General features: G+C 56.8%; 1 protein-coding gene across 1 annotated transcript; it reads right to left on the reverse strand.

The window, feature by feature from the left end:
• Positions 1–2,490: 2,490 nt before the first annotated feature.
• On the reverse strand, positions 2,491–12,291 carry ZC3H12A (zinc finger CCCH-type containing 12A). Its single transcript, XM_081225260.1, has 6 exons — positions 12,250–12,291; positions 10,900–11,375; positions 6,355–6,494; positions 5,150–5,384; positions 4,545–4,651; positions 2,491–4,346 (listed from the first exon to the last, which is right to left on the reverse strand). The coding sequence occupies exons 2-6, from the start codon at positions 11,292–11,294 to the stop codon at positions 3,472–3,474; spliced, it is 1,752 nt and encodes a 583-aa protein (XP_081081386.1). The 5' UTR covers positions 11,295–11,375; positions 12,250–12,291; the 3' UTR covers positions 2,491–3,471.
• Between the last annotated feature and the right edge of the window lie 6,680 nt (positions 12,292–18,971).

The following is an 18,971-nucleotide window of genomic DNA, read 5'->3' on the forward strand; positions in this document are numbered from 1 at the left end:
GCTCTGAACCCTGGACGGCCAGCCCAGCCAGGCCGAAGCTGCCGGGAAAGCAAAGACGACAGGGCAGTGAACTGACTCAGTCCTCCACGAGCCCGGCCCCAGCTCGCATCTGCCGTGTGGGCTCTGCTGCCCTTGTCCGTGCCTGCCGGCGAGCCAGCAAGGCCAGGCGGTACCACAGCAAGCCCGGACCTGCTGCCCACTGCCGCCTGTCCACTGCCCACCTGCCTGTGGAATCTGCCTCCTCCTCCCCTCCCCACAAAGCAGAAGCAGTGAATGACCAAGAGTTCAGCTCTGGTCAGGAACCAAGTGTGAGCCTTCACGCTTACGGAGAGCAGGCTGGTGGGATGGGCAGAGGGGGGAAGGCGCCCGACTTCTCCTTCCAGGCCCCCCTTGCAGCCTCACAGCCTTCACGACCCTCCCCGCCCCGTGGTGTGCAGAGAGGGGGCCGCGTGGGTGGGACTGCTGGCGCACCTGCCGTGAGCAGGGCCATGGGGTGGTCAGGCCAGCGCTCCCGCGGGAGGGTCCCCATGCAGATGTAACTCCACATGGCTGTGAGGGCCGGGGCTGAGGGCACCCCCTCCACCTCCATCCCCCTCAGGGGCCCGAGAGTCACTGCGAACCAGTGTCTGGGTCCCTCCCTTCCTCAGGTTTGTGGGGCCAGGGGACCCCAATCAGAGGCCCTGCCTGAGTCCTCCGTGGGACCTCGGGCAAAGTCACTCATTATCGGTCAGCGGCTGATAATGAACTGGACAGCCCGGTATTTTAGCTTCCTGTCTATAAACACAAAGGCCCATAAGTAGCCTTTAATCTGGAATACTGTTCTCGACTGGAAAAACTATTTTATAAACGAGGCAGCGACATTTCCTGGTGCAGGTAAAGCGTCCCAAGGCAGCTGGACGCGACAGGCACAGAGCGCCTGGAAAAGCGCGACATGGGGGCTTGGAAGTAACGTGTGCTGCAGTCACTATCACATCGTGCACGCAGATTCCTGCCTCAAGTGCAGGCTTCTACAGAGCGTTCTGGGCCAAGAGCAACTGGCGGGGGGCGGGGGGTCCCTAATGTGCAGGGAGATCACCCGGGTGGCCTTTCCTACAACATGCTGCACAGCCATTCTATGGGAAAGCAGTTTCTAGAAAAAAATAGATACAATAAAAGCTTCACAAATAAAAAGTACAAATTGGGTGAAATGTTCAAAGATGTTAATTCTTTTTTTTTTTTTTAAAGGAACTCCTTTATTTATTTATTTATTTATTTATTTTTGGCTGTGTGGGGTCTTCTGTTTCTGTGCGAGGGCTTTCTCTAGTTGCAGAGAGTGGGGGCCACACTCTTCATCGTGGTGCGCCGGCCTCTCTTGGTGCGGAGCACAGGCTCCAGACGCGCAGGCTCAGTAGTTGTGGCTCATGGGCCTAGTTGCTCCACGGCATGTGGGATCTTCCCAGACCAGGGCTCGAACCCGTGTCCCCTGCATTGGCAGGCAGATTCTCAACCACTGCGCCACCGGGGAAGCCCAAAGATCTAATTCTTAAAACTATTTTTTCCACTGCTGATGGTGTTTGGGGATCATCTGACTGTCCAGCTTTTCACTTAAAATATTTAACATTTATACCTCATTTTTATCTGAAAAAAAAAAATTGTGTAGGACTTCCCTGGTGGTGCAGTGGTTAAGAATCCGCCTGCCAATGCAGGGGACACGGGTTCGAGCCCTGGTCTGGGAAGAATCCCACATGCCACGGAGCAACTAAATCCGTGCGCCACAGCTACTGAGCCTCTGCTCTAGAGCCCACGAGCCACAACTACTGAGCCCGCGTGCCACAACTACAGAAGCCCGGGTGCCTAGAGCCCGTGCTCCGCAACAAGAGAAGCCACTGCAATGAGAAGCCCGCACACCGCAATGAAGAGTAGCCCCCGCTCGCCACAGCTAGAAAAAGCCTGGGCACAGCAACCAAGACCCAACGCAGCCAAAAATAAATAAAATAAATTTATTTTTTAAAAAAATTGTGTATTCCTGCCTGGCCCTTTCCCTTCCAGGGGCAGATGGGAAGGTTGAGATGGTGGGTGGAGGTGAACACAACACGGATGATCTCACATCCTCCCGTAAGGTATAGCCCTGTAAGGTAGGTGCCATCATCATCCCCACTTCATAGATGCGGAAACTGAGACCCAGAGGGGTAGTCACTTGCCCCAGGTAACATTCGTGGTGGCAGAACCTGTTCTTGTGTTTGGGGCCAGGGACCCCTAACCTCCTGCTTGGAGGTTACCCTGGCAGGGCCTCTCCAGGCTGATTCCACCCCAGTGCCCCCTACTCCACTCCGGGCCTGAAGCAGGGCAAGATCTGGGAGGACGGGACAGAGCTGAGCCCTTAGGCCCACTCTACAAGCTGTCCTGGAACGCTCAGGTCTGGTCACGGGGCAGACGGAGGGGCCAGCCTGATCCATCCCCCTACTCACCCGCAACAGCACCCCTTCCCCATGCTGAAGCCTCAGGACTCCAAGCTTCACGCTTCTGCTCCCTGGCACTCTGCCCATGTGTCCACAGCCGCCTCCTCTCAAGGCCTGACCCGAGGCCTCAGGAAGGACGCCTCTACCCCAAGGGACAGAGCCCTCTCGGCAGAGCTCAGAAAACCCTCCTTCCAGAGCGGGTCAGGGAGCTGGCGTGGAGGCAGATCCGGGGTGCCCGCCTGCTGACCTTCCATCACCCAGGAGCCGGCTCCACCCGGAAGCAGCAAAGACCATCACCTCTTAGAGGGGCTCACATTGTACTTTATTGATGTGTGAAGAGAGGCAAGGGCTTTCCAGTTAAAATATTTAACATTTACACCTGTACACACACAGACACATGTCCCCCTTTGGGGAAGGGCGAGACGGCTCTGAATACAGAGGAAGGGGGGAGAGGGTGGGGCAGAGTGCCCTTGACCCTGCAGGGGCGATGGGATAGGAGCACAGACTGGGACGGAAGGGGGTTATTAAGAAGCAACTTGCTTACTAACATGAAGCCCCGTGCCCGCTAGAGCACGGACGAGGCCTCATTGGCTTAGAGGAGGGCCCACAGAGGGCAGGCACACGGTGCCCAACGAGCCGGCCAAGGCCGGCATCCCAGGGACGGGGCGGAGGTGGGGGGCCGTGCAGAGGGCCCCCAGCCCAGGCCTCTGCTCCCCGCTGCCTCCCTCCCCGCCCTCTGAGAGAAAGGAGGGTTTGGGCCTCAGCCACAGACTGACAGCCGTTACTGGCAGCGTCTCCTTAAACTACAGATACAATGTGCATCAACAGGGTGATCGCTCCTGACCCCTTGGGCAGACGCCTAGAGGTGCCAGAACCAATCCTACAGTATCTTTGGTTTGTGGGTTCTCTTCCCTACTTGAATCCTCCCTCTGTCCAGCCTCCAGGCTGGGGCCGGGGCTGGGCTGCTTGAAGGCTCAAAGCCCAGCCTGGCAGCCCTCGGAGGCCGGAGGTGCTGCCCGGGCGGCTGGCCGGCTTACTCACTGAGGTGCTGGGACTTGTAGGAGAGGATCTCGGCGGCTAGCTGCTGGGGGTCCAGGAGCTGCGGGAAGCGCCCCATCACGGCCTCCACCAGGTGCGGGGGGAAGACGCCACACAGCTTGGTATACACGCTGGCTCGCTCCTTGGCTAGGCTGCCTGCCCCGCCCCAGGGGCCCCTGTCAGCCCCTGGGCCCGGCACCCGGGGCTCCTGCAGGACTCGGGTGGGTGGGGGCAGCTGGTATGGCTCAGACCAGTACTCTCGAGGTGGAAAGGCAGCTGGCGGGGGTGCGTAGTCAGCAGGGACGCTGAAGTGGCCAGCACCCATGGCCCGGCCAAAGGCAGAGAAGGCCGGAGTGGCGGGGAGCTCGGCCCCATAGGGGCGGTAGCCGGCATAAGGGCCCCGAGGTGGGCCCGGCTCAGCAGGGCCGCCTCCTCGGATCCCCCAGAGTTCTGACATCTGGCTCTCCAGGGAGCCAATGCCCGAGTCCAGGCAATCCTGGGAGTTATATGGGAGAGAGTCCAGGGTCTGCGGGAGCCAGTCGGAGGGCCCAAAGCTGCTGCCACTGCCCCCACTAGGTGGGAGGCTCCTGCCTGCCGGGGTGAAGGTCTGTGTCAGGCCTTCCCGGTGGGTTCCCGGGGATGCCTGGGCCCCCAGCTTCTTCCCATCCGGGCTGCACTGCTCATGCTCTGTTGGCAGAGAGCCGGGCTGAGAGGAAGGTGAAGGCCGCCGGCCACTTTTCTCCTTGCTCGGCGGCCTGGGGGGCGAGAGAAGGGCGTTGGCACGGAGCTCGTCAGCCACGGAGCGCTGGGGCCGGCTTGGCCGCTCGGGGTGGAAGAATCGGCACTTGATCCCATAGGTGCATTTCCTCCCTGAGAGAGAATTAAGGAGGTCTCTCAGCCGGGGGAGCTCTAGAACCAGGGGGTGGGAGACGGAAGGGGGTAGCACAGGAAACATGGGGTTGGGGGTCCCCGAGAGAAAGAACGTGGGGCGGGGCGCAGGCCGACTCAGGCAAGAGAGGAAGGGAATGGTGTGAGGAGGGCCCTGGAGGGTGGGGCTGGGGCTCTTACCATAGGGACACGGCTGCTTCCTGTGCTCGGCCATGAGTGGCTTCTTACGCAGGAAGTTGTCCAGGCTCGGCCCGTGACGGCCCAAGGGGTCATCAGGGGGCATGAACCTGCGGAGGAGGCGCGAGACATGAAGGGGGACTTCCCAGTGCCGACGAGGGGGCAGGACAGGAAGCCTCGCTAGCACGGAGAGGAGGGCAGCTCCTAAAACTGCTGTCTGCCCGGCAGGACATCCCTGGGCTCTAGGGGGTACTGTCCCAAGGGAGTGGAGGAGGTCCCAGGCCAGAAGGCCGCAGCCATGGGCACCATTAGGGCGACTCTCCTGCTGGGAGCTCGCTGAGGCCAAACATCTGAATCGAAGGCTGCATCCACCGGCCTCTGGTCAGAGCTTCGGCGCTGGCGAGTGCAGATGCCCTCTTGGAAGCACCGACCACATCCTGTGCCACATGCTCCTTCTCCATTCCCCAGATCAGACAGCCCCAGTCTGGTCCCAGCCTGACCCTTCCTATGTGGGGCCCGCTGCCTGGGCCCGAGGCCACGGCCCCGCAGCAGAGCTGCCCCAGCTGCACCCCTCCCCCAGGCACCTCCCGGCGCTGGCGGGAACGTACTTGTCGTTGACGAAGGAGTACATGAGCAGCCGCTCCTCGATGAAGCGCTTCCACTCCTGCCGCTCCCCCTGGAGGTCCCGGTAAGTGTCATTAGAGACCACGATGCCGTCGGACTCGAAGGCCAGCTTCACGATGAAGCGGTCGTCATAGCAGACCACGCGCTTGCCGCCCACGCGCCTCGACGGCGTGAACACCAGGATCTTCTTCTTCTCCAGGTCCCGCAGGATGTGCTGGTCTGGGAGGCAGCAGGGGCGCAGGTCAGGGCCCAGCCTGGACCCAGAGCCAGCTCGCAGGGCTCCCCGAACCCCCGGTTGCCGGACACAGGGCTCTCAACTCCAGGGTCGCAGGAACAGGAAGAGGCTCTGCAGAGGCCGCTGCTGAGGCCCAGCCCCTTGCTGGGCCTGGCGCCTAGTTTGCTGCCCAAAGACCAAGGACCCTGGAGAACAGCCTGGCAGGTCCTGCTCAGGGAAGGCTCCTCAGTAGAGCTGGGCTGCCTCCTTCCCCCTCCTGGACACCAGGCCTGGTCGCGCCCAGCCTGTTCTCGAGGGATCTAGGAATGAGCCGCGGCTTGAGCTGGGGTCAGAGGAGTGTCTCAACCAGAACAGAAGGACCCACCCAGAAGGGGCTGCTTTTCTTGGAGCGGGCAGCCCCAGCCAGCCTGCCCCCAGATCTCAAGACTTCCAGGGAAATAAATTCAGGTTCTCCTCCCCAAGGTGGGGGGCTCATGTAAGAGCAATGGTAGCAGCTGGCACTTGCTGTGTATGTGCCAGGCGCTCTTCTGAGCACTTACGTGTATTAACCCGTGTGATCCTCACGACCAACCCTGCGAGTTTATCAAATCCTCACCCCATCCCGCGTCTCAGATGAGGGGCAAGTGGCTCAGAGCCAGAAGGGACTGAGCCAGGATTCTAGAGCCCAGGGGCTCAGCCGCCACACCATGCTGCCCCTGTGCTGTTGGGGACATGGCAAGGGCACGCCACCATCAGGCGAGGGAGGCGCCCAGGACCCGGAGGCAGAGGTTGCCCAAGGTGATCTCCAAGGACCGCTGTTCAGAGCAGGGATGCTGAGGACAGCAAAAGCCAGGAAAAGAATGCTGGTCCCTGCTTGGGGCCTAGAAGCTGTTGTTCACACCCAAAGGGTCTCTACTGAGGAGAATGGGGGCTCCTGGGGCAGGGAGACCAGGCCCCTTCAGAGGTGCCACTCACCTGTGATGGGCACATCGGGCCGAGGCTGCTCCTTCCTCCAAGATGGTACAAACACTGTGATGTCTGTGTGGCCCCGCTCCAGAAACCAGTTCACTGCCAGGAGGATACCCCGGCATGAGAAGACCTCCTTGTTCCCGTGGCTGGGGAGGAGAGGAGGACGGGGTCGGCCCGCTGCTCCCAGGCCCGCACAAGAGGGAGGTGGGTTGCACTCCAGCCCCTGCCCTGGCCGGTGGAGCCGCTGGGCTCAGCGCCCTGCCTTCTGGCCGGGGGCCCAGGGCCTGTATTCCCTGCTGGTTCCCACACCGCCCGGGATGGCCAGACCCGGGGCTTTCCCTGAGGTTCCGTCTCCTGACAGTGAGGAAACGCTCAGGAATCTGGCAGCACCCGCTCCCCACATGGGGAAGGGTCAGGCTGCTTACAACACACCTGGGGGTGGGGGAAAGGCACGGGGACCATGGGGACACAGATGTACACAGGCTGACTGAGTCACCACCCCTCCCTCGCTGGCTCGGCAGGGCTGAGGGTGGGTGCTGGGAAGGAGAAACCAGATTGCTCCGGATTAGAGTTGGATTACAGTTCAGTCCTGCTCAAACCGCAGGGGCTGGGACTGAGGAGGGCGAGGGACACAGGGCAGGAGGCAGCTGTGAGGCCTTTCGTTCTGAAAGTGAAAGGAACTGCTTTTCCTCTGACTGCCAATTCCCCAGAACGCCTGGACTCCCTGTTCTCTTCTTGCCCTTTTGGAGAAGGCATGACCCGAGGCAAAAAGATGGTCTGGAAGACTCTGGGGACTCTGCCAGCAGGAGAGCTGGGAAATGGGATATCCCAGGGCCGTGGACCAGACCTCACCCCATCCAAATGTGGCTGGGTCCAGAAGCAAGCCCTGAGCTTGCTCTGGCTCAGCTTCTCTGTCGAAAAATGGGCCGGGTGGTCTGCAGCCTCCTTAAGAAGGGCCCATGTCAGTGGGACAACGTTCCTGTTTTCTTGAGGCCAAAGACAGTCCAACAAAGTGGAGGTTCCAGCTGACTTCCTGGGAATGGAAGGGGGCTCCCAGGTAATACTGGGTGTCATGGCAGGGCTCCAGGACCAGGCTAGGGGGCTGGAAGGGGTCAGCTGGGGCTCTCACCCCGACAACCCCTGCCCCTTAGCGAACAACTCAGACTCTCATATTTGGCACATAAAACAGAATAAGCGTTATGCAAAAGAGGCAACTCCATGGCCAACCACATCCTGTGGCTGGCTTGGGGGCGGTAATAGCTGGAGCCCCGAGAGAAGTAGAAAGGGAGGTAGGGTAGCTGGCGGGCACGGAGGCTGTCTGGGAGTGAGGTGGGGGGCTCCCAGGGCTGAAGGTCTCCGTAAACTGTAGGTGAGGCAAAGTCCAGCCCGAAGGCAGGGCTCACCCCCACCAGGTGGGGCCTCCTGCCATCCGCCGGCCTGCTTACAATAAAAGTTAACATTTACTGAGAGATGTAAGGCAGGTCCTGATCTCCATGCTCAATACTGAATCACCAGCAAGTCTCTGAGGAGGGTACTATCAATAAAGGACCCTGGCCCACCCCACTTTTTTTTTTTTTTTTTTTTTTTGCTGTGCTGTGTGTCACGTGGGATCTTAGCTGACCGACCAGGGATTGAACCCGAGCCCCCTGCATTGGCAGTGCGCAGTCTTAACCACTGGACCACCAGGGAAGTCCCACTTGCCCTTTTATTCAGGTGTGGAAACTGGTCCACAGAGGGCAACCAGTTGCTGGCATCACACAGTAGCAGCGGTCCGACCGAAATGCAGACCCAGAGGCTGTGCTCATAGCCACCACGGGTGCTGATGCTAAGACAGTACAAAGACAAGTGCCAACCCTGACAGCAGGCCCGGAGCGGGGATGGGTGGGTACCAAGCACCGGCTAGAGGCCAGGTACATCGTACACCTCTTTGCTTCATCCTTACAAGGCTCTGAGACTCATTGATGGTTCCCTGGCTACTGGTAAGAGGCAGAACTTGAACCCACATCTGGGGGTACTGGATTGCCTTCCTGCCCCTAACAGAAGAGCTGAGGTTTATTTAGGAAAGAAAAAAAAGCTCCCAAACTTGAGTTTGAACAAACTGTTCAGAGGGTGGGGCAGGCTGGGAACAGGGAAAACCATGCATCTGGCAAACTCCTCTCCTCTGTCAGGACCCAGGTGAGGTGTCACTGCCTCTGAGAAGCCTCCCCGGACCTGGCGGGATGGGTCAGGGCCCCACGTCTTATCTCCGCAACGCCCGGTGCTTCCCCCTGCCCTAGGCCTTCTGTCTCCCCAGAAATGTGGGGATGGGATCATCTCTGCCTCGGATCCCTGCCTCAGGTATGCAGTCTGCACATGCATTTACCTGCCTCCTTCTATACACACACACGTGTGTACCTGCATATGCTCCATCCCAGGCCAGCACCTGCAAGCCCTGGGACTTCAAGGGACACCGGGGCTTCCAGGACAGTGTACTGCTTCTGGGCATCAGAAACCCTGGCTGGGGACAAGTCTGCTCTCAGCCGCCCTAGCCCCCAGAATATCCCTTAAGCAGGTAGTCAGAACCTTAGTCTTGGGAGAAGTAGAACACATGCTCCAGTCCCTCGAGTCAAGCCCAGATCCTGCCCTCCCAAGCCAGGAGTGCCTCTCTACAGCTAACTTTAGTCCCCCCTTCGCTGCTGTGGAGGAAGCTGTGCTGGCACAGGAAAACCAGACATCCTCCCATCCCACACCACAGTCCTGTCCGCCCAGAAGGTCAGGGCCCCTCAGCCTGTCTGACGAGACACTGGTAAGATGTGCGATTCTGTAGGAGACTCCAGCTCAGCGGCTCCCGCCCTAGGGCAGAGGGCAGGGCCAAAAGGCAGGCTACCCAGGTGAAAAGATCTGCCTGGGCTGGGCCCAGCTAGTGGAGAAAAATTCCCTTAGAAGGAAACAGAGGTGAATTTCCCCACGATTTGCATATGGCAGGGGCTGGCCCGCCAGCCCTGGGCGGGAGGGGGCAGGAGGGCAGGAACCCTGCAGCGGCTGAGACAGGAAGTTTGAGGCTGGAATTCCCCTCCTGCTACTGCCCCAGCTCAGAAAGCCCCTGCGGCTCAGCCTCTGGCCACCCACTGCACCACCTGCCCCTCCTCCCGCCCAGGCCCCTCCTCCTTCTGCCGGGACACAAACACACACAGCACATGGCTGCCCCTGGGGCTCAGCGCTCTGGCCCACGCCCCTAGAGGAGGGAGTCACTGGCTGATCCCAGCCAAACACTGCTGGAGCCTGAGAGGGATCCCCTAACTCTCAAAGCACATATTGGGACCAGCGGCCGCTGGCCTGTGGATGCCAGCTTTCCTCAATTTCCACCTAGGCTCAGTCCATTTCAGAGATGGGAAGACTGACTGACCCAAAAGTTGGCTGGAAGAGGGCCACCTGCACACCTGCTGAGCTGGGCCAGGACCAGCCAGACAGCTGAGCTGGGCCAGGTGGGCCAGGTGTGGGAGGGGCCGAGAGGGCAAAGGCATAGAGGCCTTAGGCAGCCCACCCGAGAGAGACCTCAGGGAAGCCAGGGAAGGAGCCCTTCCCACTTCACACCTGTGTCTGGGATCTCCCCATCCACACCCACAGGAACCTTTCCTTGTGAACCATCCACCCAACCCTGACTCACCAGCCTGCCTTGAAAGGACTGGGAGAAAGCAGGGCCAGAGGGCAGGGCCTGGATGGAAGGGAAGTCTGGGCTCCCTGCGGTCCGCGGCAGCCCTCCCACCGCCCCTCCCCTCCCCTCCCTGCCCCCACCCCCACCCCCACCCCCACCCCGAGCCTGTGTAGGGGAGAGGTGGGATGGTTACGGGGCTGAGTCCTGGCTCCGCCCCCTGGGGAGCCCTCAGAGCTCAGTCCAGCACAGGTGGCTCCAGCAGAAGTGACCCAAGTCACTGCTCCCCTGGAGCCAAAGCATCAAGCTACCCACCCACACCCCTGATGTAGAGCCAGATCCTCAAGGTTACTCTTGGTCACAGCTACAAAGGCCTCAGTAGCTGGGCCCGCTTCCATGGGAGTCCAGGTCTGGGACAAGGCCTCAGCAGGCCCAGACTCTGAATAATAGTAACAATAACAACTACTACTGATTAATGAGCCCTTACTTCTCTCCAGCTTCTGTGCATTCACTCCTCACAACCACCACCTGAGGGGTGGGTTATCCCCATCTCATGGAGGAGGAAAGAAAGCTCCTATGTAGTAAGCTGGAGCCCACAGTCTGATCCCTCTTGAAGAGCATAAGGTAGCTCTGGAGACAGAAGGACCTGAGTTCGAATCTTTGCTCTGGCACTTACCAGTCGTGTGACCCTGAGCAACATTTTGAGCTCCCTCAAACATCCCTAAAACCCACTTCCAAGAAGCCAAGAGGATTAAGGGAGCCTCCTGGCACACAGTAGGGCCTCCATAAAGGGCTTTTCCTTCCTCTAGACCAGTCTGAAGAAGAGGTCAAACTCCTTTCTGAAATCCTCTCTACCAGAGGTGCAGAGACACACGGCCACCATTCCCGGACACACTCTTGGCCACAGAAGTGACATGTACCTCATAGCCACGTTGCTCCCATCGATGACCACGGGCCTCAGGTCACTGCCCTCCTTGTCCTCCTCGGGGGGAGAGGGCTCCAGGATGGGGGCCTTGGGGTTGCCCCCACCCCGGGGGACCAGAGGCAGCTGAGGGCAGGGGTCCGGCGATGCCTGGCGCTCCCGCTCGGCCGCTGACCCATGTTTCACCAGCTCGCCCAGCACAGTGTTGGTGTCTGCCTGGACCCCCAGCTTCTGCAGGACACTGTGGATCTCAGCAGATGAGTAGCCCAGCTTCCGGAAGAAGTCAACCTTCATCTGCAGCTCTGCAGTCCTTGCCTCCTCAGCCGTGGACTCCTGGGCTGGCCTGGGGGTCCCTCGGCAGCTGTGGCCATCTTCAAGCTCCCACAGACTCATGGTGGGGTGGCTTCCTGGGTGGGCCTCTCTCTCCACCGGCCACTCACAGCTCCGACTGGTGGAAGGCACTTGTCACAGCTCCTGTATGACAACCATGAGGGTTAGGGATGGGGAATGGCTCTCTCTCTCTCACCCCTCTCCTGACCCCGCCCCATCCAACAGGATGAGACCACACGGACTGGTGGCAGTATGCAAAATGCAAAGCCATCTTCCGTGTTACCTCTGTTATCCTCTCCAAAGCCCTCCCAGCTGGGGAGCATCATTCCCATAATACAAAGGAGGAAACTGAGCCACAGACGTTACGAACTTGCTCTAGGTCATCCAGCTGTTAGCTGATGGCGCAAGGATTTGAACTTAGGCAGTCTGACCCCTCCTCCCACCCCAACCCCAGCCCCCCGCCAACCCAGGGGACCCAGAAGTCTTGGGAGGCCTCCGAGGACCTCGCCGCGTCCCGACAGCTGCGGGGCGGGGCTCTCAGATGGAAACCCACTGGGTTGGAACTGCGTTGGGGGGCGGGGCGGGGGGGCTTCCCCCTTGAAGCCATCGCCTCCTCCCGCCCGCCTGCCCAGTGCTCGGAGCCCAGGCCAGGAGGCGCGGGGCCCGTGGCCGGACTCCCGGACCGGGGGAGGGGAAGTTTCCGGGGCGACCCACCAGAGGGAAAAGTTGCTGGGAAACTCTGGTTGGCCTCCGGGCTCGGTGACGCTGAGGGTGTCCCGGCCCAGCGCCTCGCGAGCGCTCTATTCCCCCTCCGGACCTCGGTCTCCCTACCCCCAGGATCCTCCGACTTGGACTAAGTTGGGAGGATCCTGGGCGTAGGGGAGGCCGGAGCCGACCGGCCCCACGTCCCTCCCGCTCAGGTCAGTCCCAGCCAAAGCCCTTCCCATCCGCTCCTCCAACCGCCCCTACTTAAGCCCGCACCCGCACCCGCGCCCCCTCCTCGTCGCGCGCGCCTCACCCTGCCGTGCGGCAGCCGCGACCGGCGGCATCTCCATGGGTCCGAGTCCCCGGGGCCAGGCCGGCGGCGCTTTTATACGGGGCGGGTGGGCGGGGAGGTGGCGCTCGGGACCATGACGCGGAAGCCGGGCGCGGGGGGGCGAGAGCCGGCCCGGGCGGCAGGGGGCGGAGCGGCCATCGCCCCTTCCTGCTCCGCCCCCGCCCCGCCCCATCCCCGCCCCATTCCCTCCCCACTCCGCCCTGGCCTCAGGACCCGCCCCCGCAGCCCGAGAGCGCCAGGCCTGGCCAGGAATTCCGGCAGGAGCTGCGGACAGCTTCCCCTTCCGTGAACCTCTAGCCTCCCGCGGCGAGGACAGCTGTAGGGCAGGAGTGCACGGCCCGCAGGCGTAAGGTAAGCCCAGGCTGAACCAAGTATGCGTACCGAGTTAGTCACGGGCAGACCTAGGGTATGGCGATACAGGCACAGGTACAGCCGCGTACTTTCAGACCTAAGTACACCGAAGGTACAGTACGGGACACAGGCGTTGGTCCACACACACGGTTGGAGGCAGAGCCATAGTTATCAAGACAGGTACACCCAGGCAGGCACTTTTCGCCTTGAGACAGGGACACTCAACAGGTACACCGTGATTGGAGCAGGTACACAGAGCTGGGGCCCCATCCAGGGCCAGGTACAATTTTTTCTGAAATAAGGATCTTGCCAGGATAGAAGGGCAGGTACAACCTGCCTTGTCCCAGCTGGAAAGACTTGCAACCAGGACCAGGAGCTCCCATTCCAGGGCACCAAGTTCCACCTTTGTCACTTTTGAAACCACCAATGATCCCACCTAGCCAAGTCCCTGCTTTGTTGTCTGGTCATCTTTAAAGACCCCCAAATACCTCTTCTTCTGTGTCTTCCAGGCACAGGACCCCCAGGGGCTGGCCTCCAGGAGAGGGGGAAAACGAGGCTCCTTCCGTGTGCCAGCCTACGTGCTCACCACTACTCCTGCCCAGTGCTGTGTGTACTGTAGACGTAATCTTCAGAACAGCCCCTTTTATAGTTGGGAAAAATTCAGTGAAAAGTGCAGTATATTTAGACATTCATTCATTGTATTAACTGCCTTTATGGTAGTAAAAATATTAAGTAATGAGTCCAGGTCAATAATCATAATGATGATAAGTTAACCACAGCGATAATGCCTCGCATTTATGGAGTACTCGCTGGGTGGCAGGCACTGTGCCAGGGCCTTGCAGACACTTCCGTGCCTTTGCATCTCCTATCTCAGCCCCGGGAGTGCCCTCCCCGTCTTCCCTCCCTACTGCTGCCTGGCCAATTCTATTCCTCTTTTTGATGATGTCACCTCCTCTGTGAGGCCTGCCCAGACTGCTTTGGTGCTGAGTTGCTTCCTCCTCGGTGCTCCCACAGCACCCTGCCTACGTCCCTACGTGCCGGATTGTGATTGCCAACCTGGACCGCCTCCTGGGCCAGGACCAGGCTGGGACTCCGCCCGTACTCCCAGGCCCTATGCTGCCCAGCACTGTGCCAGGGGGAGCCAGCAGGACTGGGTGATGAGTCATGCAGCTCCGTGTCCTCCCAGAGTGAGCCGCAGTCTCGCTCTCTTCCGGCTCATGAAGGCGGCTCTTTCCCGAGAAGCTGACTCTCTTCTGCAGAACCCAGGACTGCTCCGGGGAAACCCTGCTCCACTTCTAGCTGGATTTTGCAAACTTTGGCCCGAATCCCCAGGAGCCCTCTGGATCTAATGTGCTCAGCCCACCCGCTCCACCCCCCACCGCCCACCCCCCCTATCCCTTGAACGCCCGTCTCAGTGGCTGGGCTTGCCAACTTCCTTCCTGGAGGCTTCCTGCTCTCCTGCCACCTGCTTGCACCTGGCTAGCCTGAGTGGGGTCTGCAGAGCTCCAGGACTGGTCGCCCCCTGGGCAGGGGGGCGAGGAGAGGCTGGAGAGAGAAAGGTCCCAGGAATTACCTAGGACTTTGGTAGCTCCACCAGGCAGCTCAGACTGGGAAGGACACAGGAGCTAGGTCACCACTGTAGGAAGCGTGGGCAGGCTGCCCCCAAGCCTTAGCAGTGTGGCCGCAGAGGTTCAGTTCCACAAGCCCTCCTGGAAATGGAGAAAGGGCCAGATCCCCCCCATGTTTTGAGGCTCCTAATATATTTTAAAAAGACTTGTCGGACTTCCCTGGAGGTCTAAAGGTTAAGACTCTGTGCTTCCACTGCAAGGGGCGTGAGTTCGATCCCTGGTCAGGGAACTAAGGTCCCACATGTCACACTGCATGGCCAAAAAAAAAAAAAAAAAAGACTTGTCACATTAGGAGCTATAAAAATTGAAGTATGTTTTAAAATTCAGTTGAACAAATGAACTCTTTCATCATGTATTCAAATGCGGTGCAGTACATTTGGACTATTGACAAGATAATTGGAGGGTTTGTTTTAAAAATATATTACTTCCTCAGAGAAACGGCTGATTCTAGGGCTGGGACAGGGAAAAAAATGAGCTTGGAGTGTATTGTGGTGCCCGAGTTAGGAAGTGCCCCAAACTCAAAAGGGTAGGAGTGTGTCAAAGCGACTCAGGAGCCAAAAGCTCCCAATGGCCAAAGCGGCAACAGTTAGAGCAATAAAATGGATAATGGAGTATTAGATAGTAACCCAAAGTATAAAATCCATATCCCTGAGTTGGTACTGGTAGAAATAAATTGTTGAATAAATAACTAGCTGGGTGGGGCCGGGGTAGAGACAAATCTTACAAATAACACGTGTAGGTTCTCCCTTCTCCAGGCTAATTATCCTCTCCTCTTCCTTTGAATGTGCCCTGGCCTTAGTGGTGACTTGCTTCTAAATAACAGAGTAGGGAAAGAGAACAATAGGAAGTGTATGGTGGAGACACCTGGCAGACACCACCTTGACCGAGTGATCAAGGTTACCACCGCCCCATGATAAGTCAAGTGGCTATTATGTGCCCCCAACAGTATATGATGAGGAGGGCAGCTCATCCCTGTGGTATTCTTCCCCAAACCCCGTAACCCCAGAGAAAAACCTCAGACAAACTCCCATTGAAGGACATTCTACAAAATACTTGATCAGGACTCCTCAAAACTGAAAGGGTCATGAAAAGCATGGAAAGACAGAAGCAGACCATAGGACACGAAGAGACATGCCGGGTGGATGCAGTATAGTTCCTGGTTGGATCCTGGAACAGAGAGAGCATTAATGGAAAAGCTGGTAAAATCCAAATAAGGTCTGGATTTTAGTTAATAGAGATGTACCAATTTTTTTTTTTTTTTTTTGCTTTGACAAACGTACCACAGTGGTATGAGATGATCACATTAGGGGAAACTGAAACTAGGTGAGGGGTATGCGGGAACTCTCTGTACTATCTTTACAACTCTTTTGTAAATTGAAAATTAATTCCAAAATTAAAAAGTTTATTTAAAAATATGTATATATGTTATAAAGCAGAAACTAATTAAAAAAAAAAAAAAGAGAAATCTAGAAACAATAAATGCTGGAGAGGGTGTGGAGAAAAGGGAACACTCTTGCACTGCTGGTGGGAATGTGAATTGGTACAGCCACTATGGAGAACGGTATGGAGGTTCCTTAAAAAACTACAAATAGAACTACCATATGACCCAGCAATCCCACTACTGGGCATATACCCTGAGAAAACCATAATTCAAAAAGAGACATGTACCAAAATGTTCATTGCAGCTCTATTCACAATAGCCCGGAGCTGGAAACAACCTAAGTGTCCATCATCGGATGAATGGATAAAGAAGATGTGGCACATATATACAATGGAATATTACTCAGCCATAAAAAGAAACGAAACTGAGCTATTTGTAATGAGGTGGATAGACCTAGAGTCTGTCATACAGAGTGAAGTTAGTCAGAAAGAGAAAGACAAATACCGTATGCTAACACATATATACGGAATTTAAAAAAAAAATGTCATGAAGAACCTAGGGGTAAAACGGGAATAAAGACACAGACCTACTTGAGAATGGACCTGAGGATATGGGGAGGGGGAAGGGTAAGCTGTGACAAAGCAAAAGAGAGGCATGGACATATATACACTACCAAACGTAAGGTAGATAGATAGTGGGAAGCAGCCGCAGAGCACAGGGAGATCAGCTCGGTGCTTTGTGACCGCCTGGAGGGGTGGGATGGGGAGGGTGGGAGGGAGGGAGATGCATGAGGGAAGGGATGTGGGAACAGATGTATATGTATGACTGATTCACTTTGTTATAAAGCAGAAACTAATTAAAAAAATAAATAAATAAACTTAAAAAAAAAAAAAAAATATGTATATAATTTCATGGGCCTTGTAGATAAGAAGCATAGATGGCTTTGTTCATTTCTATTGGTATATATCTATATATCCTATATATCTATATATCTATATCTGTAGCTATATATATCCTTTTGGTCTGTGAGGTCCTGGCCAGATGGCCCCCCTCTTCCCCCAGTTCAGCCACCCCTGCTCCCTGTTCTTTGCTGAACCTTGAATGCTCATCACATTCTGGACTGTTAGAGCTGGAAAGCCTCATAGAGACTGATTATCCCAGAACCTTTATTTTATTTTTATTTTTTTAATTTTTTTGCAGTACGTGGGCCTCTCACTGTTGTGGCCTCTCCCATTGCGGAGCACAGGCTCCGGACGCGCAGGCTCAGCGGCCAAGGTTCATGGGCCCAGCCGCTCCACGGCATGTGGGATCCTCCCGGACCGGGGCACGAACCCGTGTCCCCTGCATCGGCAGGCAGACTCTCAACCACTGCACCACCAGGGAAGCCCACCAGAACCTTTATTTTATAGATGGAGAGGCAGAGCAGGAAAGGGACTTGCCTCTGGCCACATGGCAAGTTAATGTTGGAAAAGTTGAGAATGGGACTAGCCAGGCTTTCTCTATCCCAGGCATCCCTGGCCCCATTTGCCAGAGACAGGGAGATCAGACCCACACAGGTACTCAGAAATACTGGTGACTTACTTGACGACCTGATAAGGGCAATGCCTTACTCAAAGGAGTAGTAGAATCTCAGGTGTCTGTTGGAGAGAGCAGTGGCAGGGGACCCCTTTGGCTTCTCTGTGTGCTTGCTTAACCAGTGAATCCCACCTGGTTTTGAAGATTTAGGAAGAGGTGGGGTCTGAAGGCAGGCAAAAGGGTGAGTTAGCTTGTCCCCCTACCCCCACTCCCACTCCTCCCCAGACCCAAAGCCACTGCACTGAAGGGGCCAGAGAGAATCCTGCAAGGCCCTGATGGTGTGCTGAACCTTGGGTCCCCAGTCCTGGGGTTGAACACTCCCCCATCTGTACTGGGGGGGCACAACTTTGGTGAGATCCTTGAAGCTACCAGAGATAGCTTCCCTCGGGCCAGGAGAGTCCAGGCTGGGCTGAAGTGGTCCTGCTGCTGATAGTGCTGGGGTGGACTTTCATGCCCTTTGGCCCGAGATGGGGAGGGGCCTGCCGCTGTCCCGCTGCTGCCCGCCTCACTGTGTTTCCACACTGAACTGTAATGGTCTGGGGTACCACTGTCTCCCCACCTCACTGTGACTCCTTGAAGATGGGTCCCTGGGACACGACCTGGCACAATGTTGGTAAATCTGTGGTGAGTCAGTGAACGAGGCAGCCAGGGTTCCAGGTATGTTTTGCTGTGGACATCTCTGTGGCTTCCTCTTTGCCAAATCCAGCTCACAGGTGTCCTCTTGTATCTGAAAAGGGCAGGCATAGGCCTGGGAACTGGGGAGTCTGAGGTTCACCTGGGCCTCCAGCTGAGCCATGTCTGAAAGGCTGGGTGGGAGTAGAGAACTAGAAGCTTCATGGGTGAATTTGCATCTGGGCCAAGTCTAACCACAGCTGGGCTGACGTCGACTCACGTGGTCAGTGTGGCCATCCACAGATGAGGTTGTCATTGAGACCAGTTCACAAGATCCCGGAGGTCACTAATGTGCAGCTCACCTGCTGGTCACAAGTTCTGATGGGCTGTTTGAGATATCACTGGTTGATAAACACACCACAGGGAACTTGCTGGTGTCTCTCCAGCACCCTTCGTCCGATTCCCCCTTCCTAATAGTGCTGGGAATTTCCCAGCCATGTGATCTGGTCAGAAATGACCCCATTCCAGCAGTGGGGCCTAACTGGCTTAAGCAAATCAATACGTCTTATTCTTCAGGTTTGGTAATTGGTCAGGAGAGGGTATGTGACCCAAATCAGGCTAACCAGGTTAATGAGTCTCAATTCTGTGTCTTTTCTTTATGTTAACCGGGCAGCAAGCTCTCTGTTTCTTGCCAATCACAAGGGAGAAAAGCAAGGAGTCCCAAGAGTTTCTGGAAGCCACCTTGTGACACTTCAGAGAGGCAGAGCCTAGGGACTAGAAGAACATTGGTCCTCAGTAACAGCTGCTGGATCGAGCCTTGCCTGAAGCTATTCCTAGTTCTAGACTCTGCCTATGTAAGCCCATAAATTCTGTCACAACCAAAAATATCCTTTATAATGATAACAATAATTACTTAATATTTCTTAAGTATACAGTAATCACCTAAATACAGCTTAGAGGATAAAATCTTACAAAATGTGAGGTCTGTGGGGATGGTTTGGAAATAATAAAATAAACTCTTAGTGGTGAAAAGGTCAGCAAACTGCTGATCTAATTCAAGCTTTGCCATTTGGCACATGGTAAAACGAAGGCCCAGGGAGGTCATGAGATTTGCTTGAGGTTTTATAGCTGCTCAG

Source organism: Mesoplodon bidens (genome assembly GCF_964165515.1).
Source record: "Mesoplodon bidens genome assembly, chromosome: 2".
Classification (NCBI taxonomy): Eukaryota; Metazoa; Chordata; class Mammalia; order Artiodactyla; family Ziphiidae; genus Mesoplodon; species Mesoplodon bidens.

Bases quoted from the DNA above. Each gene is read 5' to 3' on its own strand.
- ZC3H12A (XM_081225260.1), bottom strand. From the start codon at position 11,294: ATGAGTCTGTGGGAGCTTGAAGATGGCCACAGCTGCCGAGGGACCCCC. The intron at 5,385-6,354 runs GTGAGTGGCACC...GCTGCCTCCCAG, and splicing joins GCCCGATGTGCCCATCACAG to ACCAGCACATCCTGCGGGAC. The intron at 4,347-4,544 runs GTAAGAGCCCCA...ATTCTCTCTCAG, and splicing joins GAAGCAGCCGTGTCCCTATG to GGAGGAAATGCACCTATGGG.